At 47.4% G+C, this 24,313-nt stretch overlaps 1 protein-coding gene across 3 annotated transcripts; it reads right to left on the minus strand.

Moving 5' to 3' along the window:
• Window positions 1-1,977: 1,977 nt before the first annotated feature.
• On the minus strand, window positions 1,978-23,807 carry ARHGAP23 (Rho GTPase activating protein 23). 3 transcript variants are annotated; one of them, XM_053453866.1, is made up of 24 exons: window positions 23,349-23,807; window positions 18,602-18,778; window positions 17,546-17,564; window positions 16,895-16,993; window positions 16,445-16,523; window positions 16,278-16,332; window positions 14,793-16,053; window positions 14,144-14,299; window positions 13,038-13,149; window positions 12,849-12,906; window positions 11,599-11,736; window positions 11,029-11,322; window positions 10,603-10,664; window positions 10,399-10,517; window positions 10,175-10,296; window positions 9,057-9,212; window positions 8,220-8,298; window positions 7,250-7,323; window positions 6,307-6,396; window positions 6,026-6,151; window positions 5,317-5,358; window positions 4,670-4,763; window positions 3,080-3,111; window positions 1,978-2,979 (listed from the first exon to the last, which is right to left on the minus strand). In XM_053453866.1, exons 1-24 carry the CDS (start codon window positions 23,547-23,549, stop codon window positions 2,017-2,019), a joined length of 4,608 nt encoding a protein of 1,535 aa, XP_053309841.1. In that variant the 5' UTR covers window positions 23,550-23,807; the 3' UTR covers window positions 1,978-2,016. The 3 variants fall into 3 exon arrangements, with proteins under 3 accessions (XP_053309841.1, XP_053309840.1, XP_053309839.1); XM_053453865.1 differs by having other exon boundaries at window positions 11,029-11,319; window positions 13,038-13,188; XM_053453864.1 differs by having other exon boundaries at window positions 13,038-13,188.
• Window positions 23,808-24,313: the final 506 nt, after the last annotated feature.

Here is a 24,313-nt window from a genome sequence, read left to right on the forward strand (position 1 = left end):
GTATTCACTAAGACTGACGCAGTTACAGAAGATTTATACTTTGCATCAGCCGGGACCGGTTCTAGCCGTAGAAACTCGCTGAGCCTTCGTATTTAGTGCCATCAAACACCGAGCTTTACACAATATGGATCGCTGGTTATTTACAGACATTTTGGAAATAGGTCTCATGGGGGTGCAACAGGAGGCTGGCTCCCCCAAATCAACTCCCTCCAGAAAACAAGTCAGGCTAAAGCGAGAGGGACCCCTAACGGGCACTGGCGGAATGAGGTAAGAGTCTCCGATAATGGCACTTAGGTTTAAGAGTCAGCTTAACCCTTACTAGCTTGGAGAGCAGCAAAACGCGTAACATGCAGGGCCAGCAAATTATAGCCACCAGCGGGGGGGGGGGAGCTACTTTGGGCATAGAGCAGTTGACACAAAAACTTTAATGAACGCTATTAGGGGACAAGTAGAGGGGGAATAGTTTGTCTTCGTCACCAAGTAACCTTAGGTTCACCAACAACGCGTCTACTGGAAATAGCAGTGAACTCTACAGAGATCATAAGTTTTGGTTCAAAAATCTCATCTTAATTCCCTTCTTTGACAGAGAAGCGAATCCCCAACGCATTTCTGACCTGTAACAAGTGGGGATATAATGAGATAAAAGCTTTGCAAGGCACTCTGCAGACTACTGGCCAAAGTGTTACTATGGGGTAAAGCGACATGTTGGTCCCAACTAAACACGTAACATGTGATTTTGCTCACGACATGGGAAGCAGGGACGGGGCATCACCAGCTAGCTTTACGGAAGATGTATTATCCCAACCCGAGAACTGAAACAGACAAGCAACTCGTTGATACACAAACTGACACATTGCTAAGATCTCTTGCACGACGAGGGTTCACACGTTTCACTACGAAGCTGGATTTAAAAATGCAGCCAATCATAGAATCCACAAAACTTTCACTATTTGGTTAAGGAAAACGTTCAGGCCCAAGCCGCCTTCACTCCACATGGAAGAGGCAATGGTGTCTTACGTGATAAAACAGCCTGTAGGTGCGGTTGCGGTTACCAGCAGCGGACACCGGGGGGCGCTCTTGCTAACTGTTTTGTAGATATTTGCCTGGAAGGATCCCAAAATAATCCACATTCTGATCGCTGGAGGAATCTCGCCCCCTGTCCCTCACTACTGACAAGCAGAAAACACGCCGCCTCACATGTGTGCCTGTAATCATTTAACTATTAAAATACCAGGTGTGAAAACAGGAAAGAAGGAGAGCTCCTGAAGGGGCAGTTCTCAGGTATAAGGCTAGCGAAGTTCCTATTAAGGGATATACATACTCCGGGGCTGGGGCAGCACATAATACTCATCGTGTCACCGGAGAAGGGGGTAACAGTGCTTTGATCTGCGGGAGATTATATCCTATATCGCTATAAGCATTGAAAGAACTAAAACCTGTAAACCTAATGCAATAAGGCACCGAGCACTGCGATCAAGCCCTGTGAGATCTCCATTGTCAATAACAAATTGCTATGCAGAGTAAAAACAAGTTTACGCCGTGATACAAACACTCCGATGGGTTGCACCTCGCGGCGGTGACATTACCGTGTACCTGCGCGGGAGATACCAAGCTGACGGGCTGCGGCATACACAGCGATACGATCGTTTATGGTTAATGCTGCTGTGCTATAAACCATTGTTCCAAAGGGTGAAAGTTCCGGCACCTGTATTGGGGCAGTCGTTACGTTTGCAGCGGGAACTCTTACGATATGGTGGCACCAGGTAGGCATGAGCCAGGGTTGGACACCAACAGCCATGAAGCTCTTCTCACACTATGAATCCCCATCATCCACAGCCAGCCAAATTGCCGCAGCTGCCCAACCCTGCACAAAAAACACCTCTCAGATCGGCATCCTGCTGGGGTTTAGTAGAAAGGATTCTTAAAAAGAGATTTTTGCTCTGTTGCTGTGAGACAAGGAGCCGTGGCGTCACCACATAAAGCGGATGGGGCAGATTCCATATTCCCTTATCGAGGTTACAGATAATGTCGAAGGCCAGGCTGAACAGAGGGATTCTGGGACTTGGCCCCTTTATTGGGCACTGGGTCCTGGGACGCTGTGGTTTTGGCTTTCTGGGACTCAAGGCTGCTTAGTCCAGAATCTCTCCCCTCTGCCCAGGCTCCACCACTCAATCGAGCTCCCGGCTCTGGAGCAGCTGAGGCTCCAGGGACCGGCTCTTTCCAGTCATTAAAGTTAAAGTCTGTCAGCTGACCTGGAAGAACCACCGTGTGTCTTCTCCAAGCACTCTTCCTCCTCCTAGTTTCTGGAGAGCCAGGCTTCCTCAAAGCTGCCATGCACAGGTCGTCTGCTGCTGGCCTTGTTCGCTGCGGAGCTCGAGAGGGAGCTTGCCCCGTTTCCGTGGTGATGTCCAATTTCCCCTTGACCAGTCTCCTCCGAGCCAATGTGTCTCCGGGTATGAGCCTCTGTGAGGTGAACGAGTCCTGGGAGCGGGGTCGTTCTTCAGGTTCTCTCGCTCCCCCCATCTCTGTGTCGGTTTCCATGTGGCTAAACTCGCTGCGCTCATCATCAGCCTCATCCCCACCGCGAACACTGGAGACGGGCTCTGAGCACAACGTAGAGAGAGTGGAATAACCAGAGACGATGGAGCGGGCATCAGCCGGTATCCGATCGTCTCCAGGAGGCTGCCATTGGTTCTCAACACGTTTCTCCTCCTCTGTAGTCTTCTCCTCAGTAGGCCGGTGATCTTCCGGAGTCTCTGAGCATACCAGTGCTTTGGAATCTTCTGCTTCTGTCTTTCCCTCTACGATCTCGGTTTCTTCCTTGGCCTGACCCACGCGTGCCGCCTCCTGCTCGGAGTCGTCCTCCTCTGTGCTGCTTCCAAAGCGTTTCTCGTCTCTCCTCTTCCTGCGTTTTCGATTGACGGCAGAGATGAACGGTATAGACAGAATATCGCGGGCATACAACTCCTTCCGAGAAGCCTGAAACAAAACGATTTCAACACATAAACTTGGTGTCCCAATCCTGTCCATACCATGAAGATTTTCCAAACCCAGACCCGTAGTATTATATCATACTCACCCTCGCTTTGGCAGAGTCACTGTTGGTGGAATCTGAAAAGCAAGCACAGCACACGGTAAGGTGTTTGGGTTTGTTACATGCCTCCTATCCCAGCCCTCCGATTCACCCCAGTGGAGCAGCTTCTGGAGCACCTCTGGGGTAATGTTTGACGGCGTTCCAGTTGCTGTTGGTTTATAGTCGGAGGGTTAGGAAAGCTGTGGTTCAACAGCAGCTGGAAGGTTTGCAAACCGGCCAGCCCTGACTTCAGCTCCCCCCTATCTCACCCCTACCTACGCCCCAGAATACCGCCACTTCAGTCTTCAGCTGGATTTCACAACACAGAAGACGTGTGATACACAATACTTCACAGACACAACACAAGTGTCAGCTTCAAACACTCGAAGAGTTAACATTGGTATGGGGATTATTGAAAGCTTTTATAAACACATAGATGTCACGACGCGGCTTCGGCCGCACAGGTAAGCAGACACGGAGATCACAGACACACTGCAGGCTCCTCGAGCTGAGAAAAGGCTCTTATTTTTACTGGCGAGACTCTAACAAACATAGAAGAGAAGTACCGGATAAAATGGGTAATGGGGAGACAGGGGAAGAGTACATCGGAGCACGATGGACGGTACAAGAATGTGTTTCAAACTAGGCAGAAGCCTACGTACATCTCACTGTGCCACGAGAGTGTGAGAGCAGCAAAGACAAAGAGCAACACTGTGACGTAGTGCAAAACAATTACACTAACAAGATGTGTTACAACACCCGCGTGATAAGTGGTAGTAAGAGAGATGAATGCAGGAGCTAAGCCTCGATCCTCATCCCGTGACCTCTGCCATTACCTCCCACGTTTCTAAACCTCAGCATTTATTGTCTCCCAGAAGAGGACACTCGCCGTAAACACCAGGTTTTCCTATTCTTCACTCGTATTTGTTCCATATAGAAGGGCTATATGTAACACAACAATGCCATTGTTTATGCCCCACAAAGTGGCACCATGGCTCCAGAGCCCTTGCTGTAGTGAGATGCTCTGTGAAGACTCCAGCCCCACCAACCCACACCTAGCCGTTGTTTATTGCCCCCAAACTACATCCGCTAGGCCACAGTGGGAAGGAACAATTTGCCATCTCTCTTACAACCACCTAAAGATTAGAGAGGGAGAAGCGGTAGAAACCAAACCATACCCGATCACGGCTGCAGAAGGTCCGCTGAGAGAAGAGAGAGAGGAGGAAGAGCAGATGCCAGGAGAAGGAGGAAAGGAAGAAAGGCTGGGAATTACTTCAGGTCAGAACATGCTAGGATGGGTGGAGACTCTGTATCTACTACTATACAAGGGCATTTCCAAGTGAAAACCTCAGCTGGATGACAACTCATTCACTACTGGAGGCCACGTTACGCGATACTTGCAGCACTGAGCAGAGCCATGCAAGGAGCTTCTCCCTGGGTAATGGTCAATGTTTTGGATGTTTATAAACATGTAAAGTGGCATTCACTAAGAAACAATGAGCTGATGAAATGCAATTCACACATAAAATTATTCCTGTGGTTTCACAAAGAGTTCATTATACCAGAATATTCTACGGCATCGGCACTGATTCTTACCCGAGGTGTCCCCAGTCCCTGCCGTCCGTCCGATATTCGGCAGGAGATGTTCAATGTTTGGCACCGACTGGGAATCGGATTCATCCACTGGAGTCTAAAACAGGTCAGAGTTTGTGAGCAGATAGAAGACAGAGAGCAGAAACGTCCCACGACATCGATAATATAACATAACTAGTAATTATATAGCGCCTTTCTTCCAGTGACGCTCATACAGTTTCTGCACCGGCTCTCGGAGTTCATCGAACCGGCAGCTGAATAATAGATGCGATTTTTACACAAGTGATGAGACTCATTTATCCACCTTGGAAGGATGAAGCGCTGAACCTGCGACCCTGAGCTTTGGTTCTGCAGTCAGGGGATCTTCCCGTCTTATAACGCAGAGAATCGTACAGCAGGTTACATTTGGTTCAGGGACCTTACCACAGTCCTCATGCAAGGAGATCATAAAAGTCTGTATTACTTCAACGTCCTGACTACCAACTTGGATACACCTTGAATTTCACCATTAGAGCTTTAGAGAATATAGATAGATAGATAGATAGATAGATAGATAGATAGATAGATAGATAGATAGATAGATAGATGGATAGATTTATATATATATATATATCCATCAATTCCTTACAGCCTTCTGCTGCCGCACTCACCTTTTCCGTCTTTTCCTGCTCGTCACTAAAGAACCAATCAGCCTGAAAAAAGGATAGACAGAGATCTGATCACTGAGGATGTCCATCGTAACGAGGTCTGATACGACGACGTCTGTGTGCTCGACGCACCGACACACATTCCTGTACTGCTTGCGTTAGTCCTCCCTGATTATTGTGATCACTATTTTAGCCAAAGGAACCTCATTAACTTTTCTAACCATTTAACATCCATGCACCAACATCAAGAATCCATTCTACCTCTCTGTCTATGATGTTAATTCTTCACCTAAAGGAAGCGGTGCATTGGGGAGACCGATCACCCATCGCTCAACAGCCTAGGCTTAAGCCAGAATATGTAATTGGATAAGTCGTCATACTACATGTATGAAGTATCACGAGAGAGGGGCAAGAGTTCTGTAATATATATGTGTCATTGTGCATGTATGTACACAGGTGTCAGTGTCTAAACGTATACAGTTTGCCTGCGTGTGCGATGATGTGTATGACGCGAGTGCGGATTCCTCAGTGTACAGGTATGTGAGTCAGTCCATGTACGAGAGTGTCGGTGTGTGTGTGTGTGTGTTCGCAGGCACCCCAATACAATCACCCCTCAATAAACTACATTACCCAGAGGCCCCCTGTCCACAGTATGGAAAGAGAATTGTATCAATTCTGTACAGATCATTCTGTTAGCATATACTGAACTCACGTGTTGGATAAGCGTCTCCACGATCTTGTAGCGGTCCGGCATATGCGTCACCATGTCTGTCATGTTATCCTCAGACGTGCGCACCAGCGTGGGACCAAACACCAAGGCTAAATTGCGAGGCTCCATCTAAAAACATTGATCCCAGATTAAAAAGACGAAGACAAGGCATCAAACCACTCTAATCGATCAATATGAAAGCCCTGCTGTGTATCAATAGGGCCCTGAAAATTCACATCCATGGTAAAAATTGCAACCATTCACCCAAAAAGTGGCGGCCCTACCTTGTTCTTTTCAGAATGGTCTGCGATTGTCTTCAGGTGGCGAACCAGAAAACGGAGGGTCTCGTAGTAATAAGAGGGGAGCTCCCGAATCTGGAAGACAGAAGATTTTTTGGGTTTGTGTAAATAATATTAATGTAACTTTACTATGCTTTCTTGTCGACATCTATTTGCATTTATGGCTAATTCTATAATAATCCCTCCATTGGCAGCTGGAATAACAGAGCCGAGCAAAGAAATTCAAAGGAAAGTACCGTGGAATATTATTATATTATAATACTTTTTCTTGAACAGCGGGAAACGCTTACAGGACTGGATGGGATTTGCTCAGCAACATTCAGGGGTCGGTATTTGTCTATCCGGGATATCTGCTCTACATCAGAGGACCCCCCAGACAGAAGGAGAGATGGAGGGAGGAACGGTCTTTGTATGGTATAAGGTTAGATGTTAACGCTAGTAGCGGCCCTCCATACAGGCTGCTGCCCCTCCAAAAACCACTATATATATATATTAAAAAGTCTGTCGTATGCGATATTTCTATTGTGGAAACGGGGAGGAAAATGCCCAATTTAAACATTTTTGGCCACTACCTGAAACTGTGTGCGTTTTACTTGCAGCTCCACACACAGGATTTACATGATGTCCCTCCGGTGCTGCTTTTAGGTTTTTTTAAGAAGTTTTGGGCAGGGCTGGATGGGGCACAATCTATACGCGGTCTTCCAAATGTGTTTTAATCTGAAATATACTGACAGGTAGGATATCGCCAGCCCCGGCGCATACGGATTATAATGCGGGGACCGAGGCAAGGTTCGGCTGCGTGACGCCAGAGAACCGAGGATCTAACGTAGAAGCGGAAGCCAACGCAGCGCGGAAGGGCAGGAATTTCAAGATGGGATTATCTGGGATTAACGGGCTGCCGATGGACGTATAGGAACATTTTCAATACCAGTTTCCGCAGCGTTTTCAACCTCTCTCTAGAGTCTTCCAAACGATTCGCCTCAATGAAGTCATTGTACTTATCTGAAACAGAGACAGATGGCATATTCTAAACAAAAGACCGCATAGTTCTAACTTTTTGCCCACCCCCGTTAATAAATATAGCACGATGGAGAAACAGTAAACCAGGAGGCCCCTACATTGTCTCTATTCACAGAGAGAAGCATATTCACGTTCCCCAATCCTGCACATCACTTTCATTCATACGAGTCTAAGATCTGGACTTCATTCAGACTGAAGGCCTCCATGTCCCTTATCATATGAAATTATAGGGCTGATAATGTAAATCAAATGTCCCCATGTCATGTATTCATCACTGATCCATAATGCACAGCAGGCAAACACATTCCTCGCTTGTTCATTATTCAAAACGTCATTCATGCGCAGCACAAACTAATCACTTTGGGGTTGTGGGCAAAGAATTTGGTGTATTTCAACTACAACTCTTATCAGACTCTTCTCCCAAAGCGAGCTGCTGAACATTGTGACTGTGACTCCTCATCAACTACTTCTGAACTTCAGCTTCTACGGTCCGCAGTAATTCTCTGTCTTTTAAGCCTTGGATGAGTAAAACATTATCTGTCGCACCAGCAGCCAGAGTGCAATTTGTTGGATACCCCCCTATATATCAAAAATCAACCTCTTCTCACCAGCTCATCAAAAAACGTCACTGTATCTCCAATCAATTAATAAGAGTCCACTCCCTCCTCTCCACCACTTTGCGTTCTCTTTATCGGTGAGTCCCTGGCACATACTCCAAACGCCTGTTCTTCCACATTACGTACAGATAACTACTTTCTACCTCACACGCAAGATCGTTCAACTCCCTTTTCCTCCACGACGACTCCACTAACGCCTCCTTACTTTAACAGACTTTCTGTCTCTCGGACTCGGTTCGATGGAATGGGGAGAGTACTCACCGTCAGTGAAGAGGGGTTCAGGCAGTTTTCGGAAGAAGGACTTTAGCAAGCTGCTGATCACATTGAGATCCTGCCATCTCTGAAAATAAAGGAATATATATATATTTATGATATTTAGAAGAGGGAACGATCTATGCAACTATTTAACTTCCCGCATTCCTACCAATTAATATTAACGTCCACGAACCCAACACAAAGACAAACGCTGCTCTAGACGATATTCCCGACAGTCATGTGCATTATGGAGAACTCCTTAATGTCTCTCTATGGGACCCAAGTCCTACTGTCCTCCCCGGATGGCCCTCTTTTCTATGGGGTTTGCAGGGTATGAGTATCATCGTGTTCTACAGCTCAAAATGTCACAATAACTGAAACAGGAGAAATGTGTTTCTAATGTAAATTTACATTTTGTAAGTAAAATGGCTCCTTTTAAGTCCACAAAGCCCCGTAAAACGATCTGGGGGAAAAACTCCCACCAACCAGACCACCTAATAGAAGCGTTGGGAGAGATAATGACGCCTCCATCACCAACGGGGATATTGTAGGTCTCCTGATAAGAGGTCGTCACTTCACTGCGTGACACCAGAATGGGCTACCCACCTGAGTGTCGGGACAGATTTGTGTAACATGTTCCCCGGCAAATCACACATGCCTTATAAAACATGTTCATTGTACAAAAACACCCAAGCAGAGATGCCAGGTGAATGCTGGGAAATAGCATGTTTGTGGCAGAATAATATAAGTACAAATAAGTTATTAAAGCATTAAAGAGGCTGCTTCGTTAATATTAATTAGCGTTGGCTGCAGCTTGGGCTGCATGCGAGGCGAGCGTCTCACCTGATCCTGTATGTTGGTTTCACTCAGACCCTTGTTCAGCTGGTCCTGGAGGCTGCTCACCACGGCGTTGTTTCCCGGAACGCGGTATATCCCCATATATTCCAGACCTTTCTGTTCCACCAGAGTGCAGCACAACTCGACAATCAGAGGGACTCTCTGCAGGAGAGATCGATAGTCAGATGTATTGAGCACACAACACTGCGAGGACATTGCTTTGTAAAACAGACCACCACAAAAAAGGGGTGAAAAAATAAGACAAATGTTCCAAGAATATATATATATATATACACACACATAAACATCAACCATAGCAGTATGATCTTCTGCCTCATATTGTGTAGGCACATTTTCCTGCTGAAAGAGGCCAATGCCATCGGGGAATACCGTGTCCATGAAAGGGTGTACGTGGTCTGCAACAACCCTTGGGTAGGTGGTACATGTCACAGTAACATCCACATGAATGGCAGGACCCAAGGTATCCCAGCTAAACACAGCCCAAAGCATCACACCGCCTCCTCCGGCTTGCCTTCTTCTCATAGTGCATCCACGTGTCCTCCAGGCAAGCGACGCACCCGGCCATCCACGTGATGTTATTTCTTCCATCGCTCACGTGCCCATTGTAGCCGCTTTCGGCAGTGGACAGGGGTCAGCATGGGCACCCTGACTGGTCTGCGGCTACGCAGCCCCATACACAACAAACTGCGATGCTCTGCGTGTTCTCACACCTTTCTATCAGAACCAGCGTTCACTTTATCAGCTATTTGAGCTCCAGCAGCCTGTCTGTTGGATTTGGCCACCATGTCGCCGGTCCACAGCTTTTCCTTCTTTTGATACCGACCACTGCAGTCCGGGAACACCCAACAAGAGCTGCCGTTTTGGAGATTCATATATATATATATATATATATATATATATATAAAATCAATTAGCTGTTAACCCATACAGGACTGTGCTGTGGCCTTTGCCCTCATTTTAAAAGTTAAAAAGTTTAGTCCAACTATGCACGACACTAAGAAAGCTTTGATCAAAGACATGGACCCCATTTCTCAGAACTATGATTAATAAAACAAATATATATATATTAGATTAAAAAAAGACGAGGGGGCAGAACCTCTTACCATATTCTCCGTCCCTGGCTGACAATCCTCCAGTCTCACCCCAAATGCCCTCGGGGCACATTTCTTGTTCTTTTTCATAAGGTTTATTCCCCAAGGGAAGGTACTGGAGGGGGGTACTTCTTCTACAATAAAAAATTAAAAAAAAGGTTACATTTATGAGATTAGATGAAAATAACCATTACACAAGGAAAGGTATTGAGGATCAGCGCCTCCACCGATCATACCTTTACTGGCACCATCTTGCTTTGGAGAACGAGGAACACCAGATGCCCACAAGAGATCTGGCCGGATCCCCAAGCTCCGGGACACCTTAGGAGAGGTCTCAGGTTTGGCCCCAGAAATGCTGCAAGACAATGTGAACGTTAGACATCTAACTGGGTTCTACCGGTGAGGAGTGACTATTTTGGAGCCCTTTATACGTTTCTTACCTTACTTTGCGATATTCATTAAGTTTCTTATTAATTAAAGCTTGGCTGGCAAAGCTGGGGTCCTAGAGGGAAAAATCATTTAAATTATGAAGCAGCCATCATTTTATTTTTGTGACAATATTCGCGAGATCCTATCAAGGGGCGGACGAAGAAGATTCCTGGATGCTCTGCCTTTTTGCCTATTGTGTTGTCCTCATTTCGATATGCACTGCTTTATATTATTTTATATCTCATATGTGCTGCGGCCATGGAAGCGACCATTTGCTAACCTGCTATTGTTTGCTTTCTTTTGTTAAATATATCTAACATACTTCCCATACAGCATTTACGTTCTGCGCCATTTACAGAAGCCATTTACAGAAGCATACACGGTATAATAATTGTAGGAGAGGTGCCCGCTTTAATCTCGAGCTTCAGACTCCTTACCTCCCCCTCCATCCTGCTGTTCTCCCGGATAGCTTTGACCCAGCCCAACATGTCATCTCGATCTTCGGCCTGAAAGAGATATTCACAGAAGTCAGGAGTCATCAGCCGGAAGACATGTTTCTTCTTGGTCTCGCTGTAAGAGATGTCCACCAGGCTTCCGAGGATGCTGATTGGCTGCTCCTCCTCACCTGGCCCTTGACCCCGTGACTCAGGGCGTTCCTTGTGCAAAAAGAGCAGGTGAGGGCGCAGGATGGCAAACACGCGCTTCCATTGCCGGAGACCACCACCAACCTTCTGAGGAAACAGACAGAGGCATGTGAAAGAGCGCCCTTAACGACACAAATGCAGACATCAACGGACTTGCCGAAAGTCTACCTTTTCTTCCTTAATGAAGGTGACAGAGCGATCTCACCCTGCGTAATCCTGGCAAAGGAGCGTCCACCAAAAAGGACCAATTCGGGCCACGAGCAACAGAGATTATCTTTGCAAAGCGGCACAGAAAGTACCCGGCTAATTCCCGCGCCCCTCTCACTCCTGGAAGGAAGCCTCTGCTTTCATTCCCAGTCATACCTTTCCTTTGTTAGTCAGTATCTGTTTATACAGCAGCCAGCCGTCCCGGCGAACATCGCTGCACTCCGCGTCCGACAGCTCTGAAGCAGAGTGATGCTTCGACCGGCCGTCCTCAGACGCTACCAAACTATCCAAGGACTGGAGAGGAACAAATAGTCAAATTATTAGGAATAATAGATGGGTAAATACCAACATATATATACCCAGCAATAAATAGGTAACTATCAGTAACTAAATGTATAGGTAACAATCCGCATTTATACGAGCGAACATTTGTGTATCAGCGAGACACACAAACCCTGGAAGGGGTATCCCAGCTTTCTTTGGAGGACAGTAACCTGGAATATTTTAATGAAAGCCATGAATCCTAGATGCCAACTAATGGGCTCATTTAAGTCTAAATCTAGGTCGTTCTCAGCCAGGGATATACTCTACTCCCCTACGCATTCTGAGCTCTTACTTCTAATGAGAGCCCAAGAATGGCAGGCATTTATAATGAAATAGCTGCGGAATAGTCGATGCATTGATTGACTTTCATCTTTTGTGTTTAAAGGGACTAGAAGTAGCCAACTATGTTAGTTTGCTACTAAAACGCCCAAAATGTGGCTACAAGAATCAGCCCGTACAGTTATTGCGCAATAATTAAGCTTTGATGCACCAGCTGGGCACCACGGGGAAGAATTTGGTTACATTTGGTTTTTTTTTGTAAGTTTGCGAAATGTCGTGCATTTCTGTAGCCATCAGGCAGAGGGCCTTCTAAGAGCTAAAGAGCAAAGTCTCGGCCCCTGTGGGGGTGTTTGCTGTCCGGGGGCTGAAGAATCCCAACAGTTATTCCACATATTCATCCACAAAAGGCTTTTTTCTCCCGTCAATATGCTACATATGTCTCGGTCTTTTATTCTTTAAGTAAAAACATGGGTTACTTTGTTGTTTCCCTTTAAATTCCTTTAAGTGTTAAGCAAATATCAGTGCCTGTGCTCCAAGCCCCCTGCAACGTTCCCACCCCTTTAATAGGGAAAAATTTAGACCATTTTAATGGGGGGAAAAAACGTGAAACAAAAGAAGTCACGAGAATACTTTGATCTACACCGCAGACTCATATATACTGAAGGTCCTTTTGGGGTGATAAGCCAAAAATGCATCCTATCTGCAATCAGATTGCCTGTTTCTACATAAAAATGTGCAAGCAATATGCGTACATGAATACCTGCATACATGCGCATGCAAGACACAGTGTTCTGTATTCTCACCCCATCTGTGAAGAAGCTGCGTAAAATCCTCAAGCTCGGAACACGGCCTACGGGCCTCCTGCAAAAGGAAAAGTAAACCTTTTAAAACCCAGTGTCCTTACTTTAGCCCATAGGCACGGATGCCCCCTCTACTACCTATCCTAAAAATGTCCTTTCACATTAACCTCATTCGGCCCTCTGAGCTCTCACCTCTGAATTCTCCCTTCATCTCGGAAGGTGTTGAGTCCATCGTCACAAGATTTGGAGCGCTCGGTTGTGATCGCGAGGAGATACGACGAGCGTCGACTGGATTTAATACTGCCTGAGTGAACGATAGGGGAGTGAGAGACAGGGAAGGAGACTGAGATACAGAGTGTAGCGGTAGATGGAGGAGAACAAGAGGACATGGGAAGGAAAAAAAGGCAGGGTTGTGCAGAATGGTAGATTGGGGACAAAAAAAACACAAAACAACAATCATGGGATAACGATCACGAAAGGCCAAAAACAAAAAGTACAAAATCAGTAAAATGGACAAGAAGAGTAAGCATAAGAAGAAAGAAATAAAGAGAACGAAAAAAGAATGCGATACAGAATGACGTAAAATAGGAAAAATGATACAGAATGACGTAAAATAGGAAAAATGATACAGAATGACTGAAAAAAGGAAAAATGATACAGAATGACGTAAAATAGAAAAAATTATACAGAATGACGTAAAATAGGAAAAATGATACAGAATGACTGAATGGGGAGGCAAAGAAAGAGGAGGTGGACGGACGCTACAATACCAGGGGTAGCACACAAGATACCCTCCAGAAAAGAGAAAACAAATCCTCACCGAGCATAAAATATATAGAAATTCATGTAGTAATATAGAAATGTAGGCAGAAAAGTGTTTTCTCCCATCTCATTCCTCTGCACACCTGGAAGCTACCGTCATTGTCGGTCATGTGATATTTTTGGTGAATTTCATTCCTCCAAAGATTTTCATTGGTCATGGTGTCCAGTGAATGATTAAGACTGAGCCATTCTATTGCCCGTCTGGCAGATTTGGCTAAGATACACAGCGAGCACAAACATGGCTAATGTGCAGCTGCCTGAAAACACGATGTACAGACTAGACTATTTTTTTTGCTAAACTAAAGAGAAAATGGATAATATTTTGGGGCTTCCCTGTTAACCACTATATGCAGTGAGTAAAAAAGGACATCCAGACAGCGGGGAGTTAAAATAACAGGAAAGGCAAGAAGTGAATGCAAGGGACGGCGGACAGGAATCTGCTGAATGAAGCGGCTCCGTCACGGGAAATCACTTACTGCAGTCCTGAGAATAATGGCGGCTCATGGAAAAGTTGAACGTTGGGGAAGAAGGAGCGTCAGAAATGGGAGGCGCGGAGTTTATGGCGCTGGACACAACACAAGAGGCAGGGATGTGTTTGGCTCGTAAGTCGATGCTTGGACTTGTTGGCTCATCTGAAAATGAAATAAAAGACGCAAGCGCGTGAGGAGGAGTCGGGGAGTGCAGGCGTATAATTGTGTAGGCAGGCAGGTGGGTAAAGCAGGGAGCCGGCATTATGCGAGGACTGGCAATACCGTTACGGTACCTGTGTGAACACAAATATACATACATGGCAAAGGAGGCTTTGGACTAAACATATTAGGGATGAAGCTAAGACAGGAGGCTGATGGAGCCGATAGATTTGTCAGAGAGAGGGTAGCTGCGTATTGCATTATTCCTGACAATACCCACGATAAAGACCTCATTGTGAGGTCGAAACGTTGTTTCTGTCTTCCTTTAATAAATCTGCCTGAGCTGGAACCCTTGAGTGCCCGGAACCTTTATTTATTTTAATATCCACAATAAAGTGAATTTTGCAATGGGTACGGGGGCTCTTGCTGCCACATATGTTCTCGTACCAGTTGTATCCACAGCACTGTCTATATTTATCGTGGGTTTGAGTCTTACCTATGAAAGGGATGGACGCCAGGGGCTCTTCAGAACAGGGTAGTGGGGGTACCCTCTGCAACGGTCGCTCTCTAGAGGTCTCCTCACTAACAGCAGAAGCCGGATACTCCATGTCCTTTCCCTCCTCTGGAAAAAGTACGTTCACTTGCCGTTGCACAGGTAGCACTTTGCGACCTGTTGGGGGTTTCTGTCTGAGGACCACCTCCTCTCGCCTTTCCTCTGTCATACAGCTCTCGTCCGTGGAGCTGGCACTTACCGATGGCTCATTCTTTACAGGAGGGGAAGGTGGGGAACTGGGATACTGCGCAGTCCTAAAAGTTGGAAGCCCACTAAAACCAGTTTCCCGAAAAGAGAAGGCATTGAGTAGTTCTGTTCTCCGTTGAAAAGAAGGACTATAACTCCGGTATCCGATGTATCCAGAGTCTCCAGAGCTGGGCTGCAGTGGCGGGGGTTTCACAGCTTCCCGTGGGGTAGGTGCTACAGGCTGGCTTGGAGGAATACGGGGTAGTGGAGGAGCTGTCCGAGCGAGGCGGTCTGCAGTCCACATAGGCCGCTCGTATGGGGGGGAGATAAGACCAGTAAGGTCCAGTCTGTCTGCTGAACATCCATATTGAGCTAGGTAGTTGTCAGACTGTGCTCGATGACCCCAGGACTCATTACTGATGGGCTTGTGAAGTGTGTCCTGGGAAACGCTATGAGACCAGATGCTATGAGAGGTGACTTCGCCTAACCGGTCTTGAGAAGCACTGCGTCTTCGTGGGGGTAGGGCGGCCACCCCCCTGCGAGGGGTTTGCTGGGACATCCAGCTGCACAAAGCCTGATGTCGTTCCCATTGACTGACCCAACGAGGATTGGCCACCAGCTCCCATGGGTCAGGAGAAACTTTGCCAAGTGGCTCAGGAATATGGCGGGGTGCCCAGCCATGATTGGACATGCCTGGGGGTCCAGGACCTCTGAACCTGTCCGACGATGCTGGTGATCCTACATAAGGTCTTGGAGGCGGCAGGCTGTGAGGAGTACACAGGGCGTAGTTATCATGATGGGTAGGGCTGCTCCTTGGCATATCCCTATGCATTGGGCTCCTAACGGTTGTGGCATCATCACAGCTGGAACGGTGGAATCTAGAGCTTGTTGGATACGTGGGAACATGTTCTGGCGTCTGACCCCGCAGCGGGTAGAAAACAGGAGGGGGTTCGGGAATGCTTTGTGCTCCTCCTCTATATGGCTCATTCCCTTTCAGATACGCATCTTGAGAGTAGGCCTGGAGAGGAGAAGAGAAGCACTAAATATAGCGATGGGCACCAATAAAAAGTTAAATACACCAGTGATTTAAGCAGTGATCTATGTATCCATATATCTAGACTGTAATCTTCCCACAAACAGGTGGTGGGACCTTCTGGAACTCAACCTTGTCTCAAACAAACGTAAAAAAAGCTTTTGGAGTCAGCAGCAAAAAGATCTACGATATCGGTGTCTGCTACTCACCAGCTGTAAGATATCTTCATCCCGGGGCATGATAGAGAGTTCCAAGGCATCGTTACTGCATTAGGGAAAAACCAAAGATGGGGTCAGGTACGTCACTGAACTCAGCACACCTGGGTATCTAATATAATGCTCTAGGCCAGCTCTTTTACCCCAGCCCCGCATCACACCTGTTTTGTATCAGAGCGATAACCTGTGAGTATGTTTTGCCGATGATGCTTTCACCATTCACTTTCACCAGGCGATCACCTGCAAGATAAATAAATAAAACTGATCTTAAAGGTTCAAGGTTCCCTTACAACTCTTACTAGAAACATTTCACGTGTTAGAAGATCTCTCTCTCGCCAGGTGGTCTGCCTCATAACGGCCCCCCGGCCCTGGGCACATTAATGGACTTTTACTCTGTCCTGTCGCCAACCTTAGAATCCTTTGAAGTTTGTGACACGTTCTAGGGGGCCAACACATAACAGACTGGAAGTCATACGTCATGGAGATGCTGGTGCTAAAGATATCACCGAGGCGCATTTGTTAAACCTGGAGTTTCCGACTGTTTGAACATTTCAACTCTTTGACGCACCGGATGAGCTGATGAGACCACATCTATCCTAATTTAAACGTACCTGTGCAGAGCCCGGCCTTTTGGGCTGGTCCCCCCTCTTTCACGTGCTTCACAAAGATGGTGTCCATGGGTTCCAGACGGTTTGCTCCAGAGGAGAACTCTACAAAACACAAAGTCAGTGAGATCCAAAGGGTTGTAATCTAAGGGATGATTTAAAGAAGGTAAGGGTGGGGGTGAAAACATTTCTAAACGCACATCATCAGGAGAGAAAACGTGCAAGGTTTCTGATTTAATTTCATTAATTTAATTTAATTTCATGCAGATCGGGGGCAGGAATTGTTTAGTTACTGGAGTTAATGGAGAAATAAAATGTCTGTCTCTGTAACTCCGCCCCCAGCTGCCGCTACTGAAGCAGGAAGCATTCGTCGGTACACATCTCGCACATGCTCAGTAGAACTAGTCAGTGAGAGAAGTGACAGACAATCACGCTTATAGGGCTATCCTGAATCTAAGACGTCCAAAGAAGTCCAAAGAGTAAAGTTTTTACAGGAAGGGGAAAAAAATAGGCAGATAACATGGGCCAAATGGTTCCTATCTGCCATCAAATCGTATATTTCTGGCCACACAATCAATAAATCACGTGAATACTTAACGCATGGCCCCGAAAACACAGCCCCTCAAAACCCCCAACCATGTATTTCGGGCCACATACCTGCAGCGCCGTTCTCCTCCTGCAGAGAAACACAGAGCGACGTTACTGCCTGGATCCGACAACGCAATTTATTATTCTATACATTCAATCCTTTAAACGCATTCCTGAAAATACTCACGCTCCTCAATTCCTTTATTATTATTTTCAAGGGAGCCGTAAATACTTAATGTATTTATTATTATTATTTATTACTAAAGACATCTAAAAACCCCACGCGCCGATATAATTCCCGCAGATGTAGCGCCTGGAAGACAAAGACTGCGCTCAATGCTCATTAACCTGTGGTACGGAGTCTTCCCTGCTTAAAAACAGGTTGATTACAACCCAGTATAAGGACTGTAAGGATGTGAGCGCCATTAATTAACGCTTTACTAATTCACCTAATTTTTTTTATGGGTGTTTTTTCTGTTACTGCCCATATTCTACACCTCCTGCCTCCTATATAAAACACTTTATATCGTCATAGAGAGTCTCTCCCTCTCTCTCTCTCTCTCTCTCTCTCGTGCGCAGACACTGAACTCTCTGCCCCAACACATAATGGTCTCTGTCTCCATTCACTACCCCCCCCTTCCTACTGACCCCTCCACACTCGGCTCTGCACTCACTCCATGTATGAGCAAAATGCCGCCCTCCCCATTTCCATTGTAATAAGGGTGACATCATTCATAACACAAAGCCCCCTCCTGCTTCCACCCAGGGGACGCGCAGGCTCTTTCCTTCAGCCCTGTCTGCTGCTTAAAGCGAGGACAGACGACACCGGCTTGAGAGTAGATAAAGCGCTACGTTTCTCAAAATACAGGTTGATTTAATTGAGGAAGAACCATAAAATCTGACATTTTGGAAGCGTGGCGCTCACATACTCCGACCTACTAGGACTACTATAGTTCTGAAGGCGCCATCATTCTATTCAACGGCTTTGGGGTGTAAGAAATAACCGAGACGTTCTAGGTTTGGAAAGCAGATCACTCGCTGGGGTGGGAGAAGAACCGACCCCTGGGGCGTGCAGGGTTGGGGCAGAAGACATTTCAGTCTATAGAATGTTTATTATTTGAATACCTGGCTCGAGGAATGCACAGCAGACTCTGGCGGGTACACAATAAAATGGCGGAGTGTGAACCCAAAGCCTTGGCGGTTCTTTCGGATGACCAATGTCTTGGGTCCCACCCACGTGAAGGACTCGTCCTGGGGTGGGGAGTTACCGTGGCAGCCCCCATCTCGTTGGGCCAAGGGGGTCTGTAAAGAGGGAGAGAAAAGGTTAAATAAAGAGGTAACGCGGAGGTGTCTATGGCGGCACGTCAACCGGCATACAAAGCAAGCAGACGCAGCCACTGAATCAAATACTCATCAAACCACCAAACACGCGTACTGCTAACCACGCACACAGCTTTCCGGTAACCGTAACGACAGAAATAGGTACCGCGGGGGGTATCGCACTATCCTCAGGGGTATTTACCATCAGCTATACATCAGCCTGACGCAGGCATGTGATCAATCATGGAGTAGTATTTACACGGGCAAAACAGACATGCAAAGATCACATCATACCGTGTCCCCCGACCAGAGCATTAAATATTATAGGGAGTAGGACCCTTCAATAGCTAGCAGAGCACCGCACTACCTGCAGAGCATCACGCCTCAAGCCTCTACTTAAACAGACAAGATATAGAGTAATGGACGGCTTCTTTGAATAAAGCGAATTAACGCATATCGTGGCATCTCGCGCTCTGAACATTAACTATCACACCGGGGACAGCGGTTGGGGAGGCAGCGCATGGGGAGCCGTGACAGACAGAGACATCCTGGAAATGAGTCAATTCCACAAACAGCTGATCCACATGGGAGGTGGCGGAGGATGAGGGAGGACCGGAGGAACAATGCCCGCCTGGCACAGACAGCTTCCAGACATGCAAGGAAGGCAGGACGAGTCTGAAAACCATGATGTCATATATGATTATACCCCGAGCACGATTACCTCACACGACACGCAAGTCACTATTACACTCTGGGGACGGATGTTTACCGTACATTCTAGTTTTCACACAAAATAAAGACAACGGGATCAGACTACAGTCCCAGAGCTCATACACCCGGCCAGGCTACCCAGGTAACCGTCACAACGTCACACGGCGCGTCTGTACGTAACGCGGGGACCGGTCTCAGGTCCCCTACATCGTGTACCTTGTATCAGTCAGCCTGTTAATGGAGGAACAGACCCTTTCCCGGGTTTGGGGAGTACAAATAATAGAAATTACACATAAAGGCATCGCTGTTACGCTTCATTTAGTGACGCGACGAGACCGAGCTTTATAGAAGATCCCTCGGATCCCTTCGGATCCCTCGGCCACCGCTGTATAAAAGTATTATTTTATTTGTCTGCCCTATAATTTTGCCACAAATTTTCTCTAACACAAAATCAGTTCCACTGAGAACGGGGAACTGAGCTGCGGACGCCGTTTCCCAGAATCCTCTGCTGTCTGGGTCACCACGGGAACGACAGGCTCAGAAATTCATAGAAAGATTAAATGATTAGGATCAGCACGGAATCAGCGCATGAGAGGATGCGTTGGAAGTGAAAGCAGACAGCGGCGAGAGATTAGAGGAGCTCAGACGTGACAGCGGCCCCCGCACTCCCTACGCGGACCGCCGTGCTTTAGGAGACATTGGCCTATTTACTAAGGATGGCACTGACCAGAGAGCCACGCGACGGCACCGCATCTAACGGAAGGCGATGAAAGTTCTGACTCCTCACCAAAATAACTCAAACCTTGTGTGTGATGAAAGCGGCTCTTTGCTTAAATGGCGTTATTATGTGACAGCTAACGCGGTGATTAAAACATTCCCCACCTCCGCCGGACCCCCTCCCTTTAATGGCCCTCCTTTTGTGTCTTTCTTCCACACGCAGCCCTTCTCTCCTGTCCATTCCATGCCCACTCATCTCGCGCTCATCACCTTTACGTCACACGCTATATGATCTCGGCCCGGGTCTCTCTTATCCTCATCCCCAATCACTAGGTCTTCACGCTCTGCGCACGGCTTCTCTAAACCCGATCACGCAATACATTGTAGAACGTCCCCTCTACACGTGATAAAGAAACCTTATTCACATTTTATTTTACCATGGGTTAAATTCAGGTGAAACACCTTGGAGCCCTACTGACAACAGAACGTGCGCATGTATGCCAGACACGCTTAGTTCTGCAGTTGGGGGTGACGTGTTCCACACACACGTGTCTTCTCAAAGGCTTTGGAGTTGTCGAGAAGCCAGCTTCTACTTTTATAGAGGCTTCCTACATAACGCTGTCAGATCTTGGCAGGTCAGGGATGTTCTCCCCACTCTCCAACAGAACCATCCGGGGACTTTGCAGGAGCCAAACCAGCTGTACGGCCGGAGACAACAAGAAGAGCAACGAAGAGGACTTCCCGCCGCTGGAAAGGGGTTGCTCGTATCTGCTGCTCCGTCTGCCGCATTCTCTTCGGGGAGTTTTAATGGAAACATTGGATTTAAGGGCAGAAAGGAACCATTCCGCCCCTGCTGCGAAGACTCTAACCTTCCTATGGCCTGTCTTAGATACCTTTACTACATGCATGTTAAAATCATCTTGCTATCATCCTCTACCACTTATGCAGGCAGACCGTTCCATTTATCTACTACTATGTCTGTAAAGTAATTGACATTACATCAATATTATTACCAAAGCAGGTCCAATTTCCAGAGAAGAGGATGCTCATGGACACCAAGAGCGTGACCAAGTTCCTACTGTGCCTTGGATGAAGAACCTCACGCCTGGATGCGTTTTCACTTTTTGTTCTCAGTCTCGCTCTTACTTCAAACCTCAGAAGTCGGTGTCAAAAGTGCAATGAGATGGAATGAGGAAGCAACTTCGGTGACAGAAGACACCACGCAACATCTATGAACTTGCAGGCATCCCCACCCTTTCCACGGCGAAGGCACATGCTTAAACCACGCGTCAACCAGCTGAACAGAGATGTCGAGTGGCTACATAGTACCTTTTTGTTCTGGATCAGATCTAGAACGATCTCCCGTATGTACATTACTCGAGCACCTCAAGGTACACAATGTTAGTGAATGCTTGAAGTTGCAGATCTGACCTCAGATACATCTGTAACTCCTCTGACAATAAAGTACTGTTAATGGGTTACAGAGCCAGTCCTGTTCTTTCCTTTGGTTCTCGTGATTCCGTTACAGAACACTTTGTGTGCGTGAGGAGCGAGCGGCATTCCTTTGCAATGTGTGGACCATCCTTCTAGCGCCCGGTAAGAGATCATCTGCACACAAGCCGCGGCGTGCGGAATTTCACGGGTTACGCCACCCGACCACCTTGAGACAAACGTTTGGGCCTGATGGACGTCGTACTCAAACTACAGATGAGGGGAGGACAGAGAGCAGCCTGTGCCAGGCGACATTCTCACCACGCTGGCTCTGCTGACTGACCAAGTTCATTTGGTGAGGTCAGCAGGATGCTGGGATGGATGCGATCCAGCAGCCTCATCAGAAAATCTCTGCAGAGGACAGCAAACGGCTCCCTTAAAGGAAAAAAGCCACAAAAATAATAAAACAAATAAGGCAAATTTATTCCTAGATATGATTCGCCTACTGAATAAACAAGCAAGATCAGCAGCCCCTCATCCTGACCGGCTCCTCATCCTGACCGGCTCAACGGGTTGTAAGGTGGATATGGCACACGGTGGGCTAGAAACACACCGGGAACAGATATTTTGTTTCTAGTCGTCTTCTGCTAAGCCGAGGCTCCCGTTTTATCGTTATGTGGTATCTGACAGGTCCTACGCGTCACGCGTCTGTTGCATTATGATGGAGGCGATTATATCCTTGTTAAGGCTTTTCCGCCCCGACAGTCTCGTCAACCGATACTCCTAGAGATCAACGCGTCTCACCACAAGTCAACCAAATCAGATTATTATTTATATCGCGCTTCCTACAGTCCGTACATTCAAAGAGTCCGACGAAACGAGAATAGATGAACCGATACATTAGGTAGAGCGGGGTCCTGCTCGCCAGCGGACAATAAGATTTCGGCTTTATAGAGAAAGCACGCAGCAGACAACACCTGGAACCTGTGATAGATGGCAGGCCACGGAGAGATGGCAGGCGACGGAGAGATAGCGGCTGGGGGTGGTGGGAGTCGCGGTAGTAGTATTTGCATGTGCAAAAACATATAATAAAGAAGTCCAACAGGCAAGAATAATACGAAGCAGTCAAGAACAAAACACGGCTCAGGTATACATTTTACCGGCAAACGGAGATCACGCATAGTGAGGACAGAAACAAAATCCAAGTGCTTCCTATATTCACATAGTTATCCCACATAACACAGTCATAAAATAATCTGAAACAATAAACCCGACGGAAGTCCTATCAGAACACCAATATCCAGCCGACGGAAGTTTATAATCTGCCTCAAACAAACATCCAAGAACAGGCAAAACCCCGCTATAATAACCAGAATAACGCGCACGTCACAACTAACATTCCCTCCAGCACTGGCTTCATACCCCTGTGATATATATCCGTCCGGGGAGCGCCCCGCGCAGGGTTTAAGGCATATACATAGACGGCATGCTTGGCATTGCTCGGAGATGATCTATAAGTAGCTCGGCACTCGGCGGCATACTATAAATGTCTCTGCACGGATATATATATAAAGACATATATTTAGCCAGACATTGTCTGCGTAGTTCGAGTCAAGTATTTGAAAAGTGTAAACAGATTTGTGCAGCGGCACTGTACTCTGCTATGAAGGGGTTAATGCGGCACACATCTTACCCCTTGTGTTCTACCCCAGCGGGGACTCCGGCTCCGTCCCGGGAAGGCTGATTCACCATTTTCGCTGCTCCTGGATCTTGCCAGCCAAATGCAACATGGCTCCGGAGAGCTGCAATCAACTCCCACCGGCTTTTCCCAGCACCAGCTGGGCCCCCGAGGGCCACACACCCCACTCTGCATGCCGGGCATGTCCATCCTCATAACACCTAATAGCCCCCCCCCTTGGAATTACACCCCACAAACTTTCACAGTCTTCCCAAAGTGGGGCAGGGAGAGACGGGAGGCCTAGGGGACAGAGGGGAGAGGACACAGGGGGACGCGGTCAGACACAAAGCGATCGTCCCTGAGCTCAACCACAGAGCGCAGCTGTCCCCGTGACAGATCTGCCACATGCATGGCAAAAGAGTGAAGACTGCAAGCTAAACACAAAGAGACAGTCGCAAATAAACATGACAAACGGGCAACCTGAAACAAAACATTAAGAGACGCAGCGAGAGAGGCAGCGAGAGACGCGGGACCCGGAGGACCGGACAGCAGCCGAAAACATAGAACCCACAACATAGAAAGGAACACAAAGAGAGTCACAGCCAGGGGAAGACATCCATAGACACCGGGGACGTCTCCTGGCCGGCTGAGAGGCAGCTGCTCCGGGCTCTCACCCCACCCTGCTCGTGCCTCTCCCCCAAACACCCACCCGTCCCTCTCCACACCCCTTAGCCTGTCCCTCTCCACACCCCTCCATTACCAGCCCCAAAGCTGACAGCAGCACAGGGGAGGAAGAGGGGGGAGAGGGGGCAGGAGGCTTAACCTGCCCATCAGAGCTGCCCAGACTGCCGGCTCGGGCCAGCGACTGTCTGGGGGGGGGTAGGAAAGGCAAACATCTCTATGGTTTTTTTGAGGGGGTCAGGGTAGGGTAGCAGGCTCTGCGTATGTTAAAGAATTCACTTCATTATTAGGAGTTCCCA

The sequence above is a fragment of the Spea bombifrons genome, chromosome 13 (genome assembly GCF_027358695.1).
Source record: "Spea bombifrons isolate aSpeBom1 chromosome 13, aSpeBom1.2.pri, whole genome shotgun sequence".
In the NCBI taxonomy this organism is placed as follows: Eukaryota; Metazoa; Chordata; class Amphibia; order Anura; family Pelobatidae; genus Spea; species Spea bombifrons.